This window comes from Protomyctophum bolini (genome assembly GCF_963924005.1).
Source record: "Protomyctophum bolini genome assembly, chromosome: 8".
NCBI classification, from domain to species: Eukaryota; Metazoa; Chordata; class Actinopteri; order Myctophiformes; family Myctophidae; genus Protomyctophum; species Protomyctophum bolini.
In genome coordinates this window covers 46,284,106-46,290,601 of record NC_137869.1, presented here as the reverse complement: position 1 = coordinate 46,290,601, position 6,496 = coordinate 46,284,106, and the positions used below count along the sequence as shown (strand labels likewise).

Genomic DNA, 6,496 nt, shown 5'->3' with positions numbered 1-6,496 from the left:
TCCTGCCGCTCAAAGCATCCCACCTGGAACACGCTGACAGGATGAAGACAGTGGATCTGATCGTGCAGAACTACACTACTCATGCAACTCAGATCGTGGGGAATGTCCTGAAGAAGATCAAAAGGACTGATCTACAGGATAAGTTTCTGAACCGACCCAAAGGTGAATACATGGTGTGTGTGTGTGTGTGTGTGTATATAAAAGATGCCTTGCCTCGAAACGTCAATTATACTGCCATTCAATCTCTCTCTCTCTCTCTCTCTCTCTCTGCAGATTGCACCAGTGATGTTCCAGAGACTTCAGAGAGCAGTGCATCTTCCTCTCAGAGACCAAATGATGGTAAACATCCATCTACTGTATTTCAATACAATACATTCAGCATAGACCATAGAGACGCCGACAAATTCCCGACCCCAAATGAGACAGTACCACCACTTCTGATCCGTTAGAAAATAAGTCATAAAGAAATGTTTTCTATTACAGTACTGTCCCATATGTTTGATTTCTCCGTTTTAATGTCACACACCTGCCATTTTCAATACATTTGTGTTTCGTTTTATAATAATAATAATAATAAACTTTATTTGTATAGCACCTTTCATACATAAATGTAGCTCAAAGTGCTTCACAGGGCAAAAATAGAATACAATAAAACATAAGTAGTTAAAATGATAAAACAATGGCAAAGAACAAAATTTAATATAAGAACATAAAATAAATACAAATAAATAATATATAATAATATATATATATTATTATAATATATATTATAAATAATAATATAGATAATAATATAAACACCACATGCAGCAAATCAGTCAGGGCAGGGTAGGAACGTGCAAATTAAAACTCAATTAAAAGCAATGTTGTAGAATATATTATAGGCTATCTATGTGTGGAAAAATATCCAAACAGCATCTTGCAAGACTTATTAATACTAATCTGGAGTATTGTCTAGGTAGTTGAAAATGTCAGGATAAGTTACCCATTTAGTTGGGTTATTTTCCCAACTACATTCACAAGTTAATTATACAACAACGGTAAAACACACCGTCGGAGCTCCGTGGTGCGTAAAACATATATAAGCCCACGTGACAAGTTCAAAATATAGACTCGTAGCCTCGTAGAGACAGCGGTGTCACTGAAATGCGTCTCCCCTCTGCTCTGTTAACATAATGGGTAACCCATTCAAGTTGTAAATTAAATGTGAAACACATTGAAGATATGTTGACAAAGACACTCAGATACATTTTAAAAGTAGGCTATAAGTACAGTTGCATTTCAACTGGCTTCTATGGCTGGCCTGACCGTTCTAACGGACCAGAAGTGGTGGCGCTGTGTGTGTCTCTATTACATTCAATCACTTCCTGTTTGGAAGGCACCATGGGGACAACAACCAATCGGGTTGTGATTGTGATGCCAATCAAGATGGCATCACAAAGGATGCTTCCACGCAGTGGAGTCACGAAGATGCCAAAAGCCGCCAGCGGCAGGCGTCTCTTCCTGGTTTCTAAACAGCTGGTGGATGGAAAATGACGCTCGTGCGCGGCTTCCACTTGCCGCAGAGGCAAGCGTCTCCCGTTTTCTGGCCGACATTTTGCCGCATGGGTGGAACTTAATTTCCATCCACCAGCTGTTTAAAAACCAGGAAGAGGCTCCTGCCGCTCGCAGCTTTTGGCATCTTCGTGGATCTACTGTCTGGATGCAGTCAAACAGGAACGACAGGAACCAACCATCTTCACATATCAGCACTCCTTACACAGAACAGCCAATCCTGGACAGGATGACAGACTTTAAATAGTGTTAACGATGACATATATTCTCATGCAACAGATATCTCTCTCTCTCTCTCTCTCTCTCTCTCTCTCTCTGTCTCTCTCTCTCTCTCTCTCTCTCTCTGTGTGTCTTTACAGATTGCACCAGTGATGTTCCAGAGACTTCAGAGAGCAGTGCATCTACCTCTCAGAGACCAAATGATGGTAAACATCCATCTACTGTATTTCAATACAATACATACAGTATGGACTATAGAGACACACAGCACCGACAAATTCACCCCCCAAATGAGACGAATTCACCTCCTCAAATGAGACAACTCTCTCTCTCTCTCTATCTCTCTCTCTCTCTCGTAGCAGATGTCAGTGATGTTGGAGAGTCTTCAGGTAGCAGTCCCCTCACCACGTCCTCACAGCCTCCACAGGAAGGTAATCATTCATTAATTTCAATAGGAGCAGAGTGTCTCTAGTCAGTGTGCAGAGGAAAAGTATTTAGTTACATAAAAAGTTATTCTGATTGAAATATTATTTTAAATATGTTTTCGTCTGGTCAAAATGTATTGTCTATTTACTTCTGTCTAGCATACTTACAGTGGTGATAAAAAAAACTTGTGCAACAGAGCTGACTGTCACCTATATATCACTATCACCTTTGTTTTTAAAAATAAGCAACAAAGCAGATACATTGTAATCATGTAGTGATTCAAAATAGATTTTATACTCTTTTTTAAGTGTTATAATGTATGCTATTATTATTCATCAAGTTAAGAAAACTCACCCGTTTAATACTTTCTATTAATATAAGGATTGACTTTGTTACTTCCAGATTTGCTCGTGGACACACAAGGACATGAAAAGCGACGTATTTCCTTCTACCAAAGCGGTCTTAAAGCAAGAGTTGTAAAACCATTTGCGAGTGTACCTGAAGGGACATTCCAAATGGAGGATAAGAAGCATTTTAAAGGATGCTACACACATGTCAGAATCATACAATTGGAGGACACAGAGTTCAGCAGTGAGCATGAGGTCATACAGATGGAGATGAAGAAAGCAGGCCAGGAGATCCGACTCAGTGCAATCTTTAAATCACCTTCTGGAGAAAACATCAGAATAGTGATGACCATTGGTATCGCAGGAGTTGGCAAATCCTTTCTCGTACACAAGTTTGTTTCTGACTGGGCAAAGAAAGAAAATGAACTTCCACATCTCACATTTGTGTTCCAATTCCGCCATCTAAATTTGCTGCAGGGAGGAGAGTTTAGTTTGTCACAACTAATTCACGAATGCATCCACACAACCAAATTCATCCCGGAAGAGGCTCTCGATTATATCTTCACAACGCTGCAGGAGTCAGGAATCAAAGATTACGACCAAAGTCCCTTCAAACTTCTGTTTGTCTTCGATGGTCTCGATGAAAGCAAATTTAATTTACGCTTCAAGACGGCCCGTGTCTGCCCCTATGACTTCACCCATCCCACCTCACTGGAAGTCTTACTGGTAAACCTCATAGAAGGAAAACTGCTACCCTGTGCTCACATCTGGATAACCACACGCCCTGCAGCAGCCAAACAGATCCCTTCTTGTTTTGTTGACATAGTGACAGAAGTGCTAGGGTTCAGTGATGACATGAAGAAGGAGTACATCATGAAGAGATTCAGTGATGAGAACCAGGCCAACAGAGTCATCTCACACATCAATGAATCAAGGAGCATCCGCATCATGTGTGAAATCCCAATGTTCTGTTCGATCACTGTCACAGTTTTGCAGCCCCTGGTGAAGACAGACCAGACTGGTGAGCTGCCCAAGACCCAGACTGAGATGTACTGCCGCTTCGTCTCTCTTCAGGCATGGAAGGATGGGACACTGGCTGATAGAACTGTTCTTCTGTTGAAGCTGGCCAGACTGGCATTTGAACACCTGAAGACAGGGAACCTGATCTTCTACCAAAAAGACCTGAAAAAATGTGGTCTTGGTGTTGAAGACGCCCCACAGTACTCAGCCTTGTGCACAGAGATCTTCAAAAAAGACAGTGATTGCTTCCAGGGAGAGCACATCTACTGCTTTGTTCATCTGAGCGTTCAGGAGTTTCTGGCTGCAGTTTATCTGTTCCACTGTTTCACAGAGAGGAAGATGAATGTATTGTACACATTCCTGGACTGGAAGATATTCCTGAAACCAAAAAAGATCAGGTCCCTGGACGGTTTCCTGAAGAAAGCCATGCTCAAAGCCCTGAAGAGTGAAAACGGCCACCTGGACCTCTTTGTGCGTTTCCTTCATGGCCTCTCACTGGAGTCCAATCAGTGTCTGTTACGAGCCCTGCTGGGTAAGACAGAGAACAGTTCAGAGAGCGTCCAGAAAGCCATCCAGAACCTGAAGGAGATGAACACCGATGCCTCACCTGACAGATGTATCAACATCTTCCACTGTCTGATGGAGATGAAGGACCAGTCAGTATACCAGCACATCCAAACATACCTGAAGTCAGAGAACAAGACAGAGAAACTCTCTGAGATCCAATGTTCAGCTCTGGCCTACATGCTGCAGATGTCAGAGGAGGTTCTGGATGAGTTGGACCTGAGCAAATACAAGACATCCTTGGAGGGGCTACGGAGACTGATCCCAGCTTTGAGGAACTGCATAAAGGCTAAGTTAGTAGTTCATTATCAAGTTATTAGTGCCACATGGGACACCCATTATATAATGGGTGTCCCCTGGGCTAGTTAATTAAACTTTCACATTTTCCCCTCTGTGTCCCTTCCTGCAATGGAAAAGGATCGTGGATTAAATTAAAACAAGTTACGTTCACAAATCACCACAATTTTATCAACACTTTATTATTCACTTTCCACTGAAAAATGGCCCGTGAGCCATGTGATCTGACTCCTACACTCACTATGTTAGTTGAGACAGGTGATCTGACTCCTACACTCACTATGTTAGTTGAGACAGGTGATCTGACTCCTACACTCACTATTGTAGTTGAGAAAGGTGATCTGACTCATACCCTCACTATGTTGAGAAAGGTGATCTGACTCCTACACTCACTATGTTAGTTGAGAACAGGCGATCTGACTCCTACACTCACTATGTTAGTTTAGACAGGTGGTCTAACTCCTACACTCACTACATAAGATCAGCTATTTTCAGAACAAGTTGGGCTGAATAATACTTTTTTATTTGAGGTTATGTGACATGAAAAGGTTTGAGAAAGGCTTAGCTTAGTATAAAACTGTGTGGCACCATTGAGCATTTTCATCTGCCAAAAATATGGACGCCTGACTTAATGTGGTTAACATTTTATTTTCCAACGCCTGTGGTCAGTTAGGTAGGGACAAAAGTTCTCAATACCACAATGTTATAAGTCTGGTATTCAAAGTTGAATTCAAAGCAAAATATACATAAAATACTTAAAGTAAAAGTACTCATTACGCAAAATGTCCCATTTCACCAGTTATCAAAATGTATACAAATATTAATTTTTAAATAGCTGATACAAGGTTGCAACGTGTGTCAACGCGGTGCGTTGTGAGCTTGTAGAGAAGCATTTAGGGCTGAAGTAGTTACTGTATGTTTTGGAATGCGTACGTGCGTGCCTGCGTTCGTGCAGGTACTGTATTTTTTATATGAAGCACACTGAGTTTATCTAGTATGGAATGTGCTATACAATTAATGTGGACTTGACTAAATACAGTTAATGCCACAGAATAACATGTCAAGGACCCCCATAATTATCTGTATTTGGCCGTGGATGTTGTTCCAGGGACTCCCCCAAGAAGCAAAGATTTGAGCTAAAAAGGTTCGCTCTGAAAGAATATATATTCAAAGATTTGCGCCACACTTTCGCGAAAAAAAAAAAAAGCAGATCTACAAGCTCGTAGCGCGGCACTCGGTGCCACACTATGAGCCGTCATGAACGGGAACCCCTTTTGGTGTTTTAAGCATTATGTTATACTTCAGATTTTGAAAATGTGGCGCAAATCTTATATATATATATAATATAATATATATATTCTTTTACAGCAACTTTTTAACTAAAATCTTTGCTTCTGGGGGGTCCCTGGAACAACATATTTTGAGATAGCGGTCGGCAGCAAAATAAATGATTAATCAGGGCGTCCTTGACATGAAAAACGTTGACCACCACTGACATAGAATGTTTTTCATATTTTCTTAGATTTAGAAGCCTTTAAAAAAAATCAGCTTCAGGTCTAAATGGGTTAAAATAAAGTTACGCACAATGTTCCATTTCACCACTTTTCAAAATATACATAGGCTAAATCTTTTGAAAAAACAGATCTACAAGCTCGCAATGTGTCAGTGCTTTGTGAGCTTGTAGGCTACTACAATTTTTCCGCCCTTTGGGAGCTCATCCTAGAGTTACGTTGCAGCGCAAGACTCCACTTCTCTCTCTCTCTCTCTCTCTCTCTCTCTCTCTCTCTCTCTCTCTCTCTCTCTCTCTCTCTCTCTCTCGCTCTCTCTCTCTCTCTCTCTCTCTCTCTCTCTCTCTGGACAAAAGTACTCACAATTGAAATAAAAGTATCAATAACACAATGTAGAAGTTCCGGTATTCAAAATGTACTTGAGTAAAAGTACCAAATTAGTTGCTGTGAGAGTGAGGTCTAGCCAACACCAACTCGGGATTCCTGGATCGCTGCCCTCCACAAATTCCTATCCAACATCAGGTTATTGAGCTCTGCAGTGTTGTTAGCCAAGCTGTCGCG

The 6,496-nt window shown here is 41.1% G+C and overlaps 1 protein-coding gene across 1 annotated transcript in view; it reads left to right on the top strand.

Annotated features, from left to right (window-relative positions):
* Positions 1-2,714: 2,714 nt before the first annotated feature.
* LOC308320304 (NACHT, LRR and PYD domains-containing protein 3-like) overlaps positions 2,715-6,496 on the top strand; it is a gene marked incomplete at its 5' end in the record, with an annotated part of 10,643 nt that continues 6,861 nt past the window's right edge. The window contains 2 exons of the mRNA XM_080770617.1: positions 2,715-2,930; positions 3,024-4,423. Of these exons, the coding sequence (XP_080626743.1) occupies positions 2,715-2,930; positions 3,024-4,423 (1,616 nt within the window). The remainder of the gene's footprint in view (positions 2,931-3,023; positions 4,424-6,496) is intronic.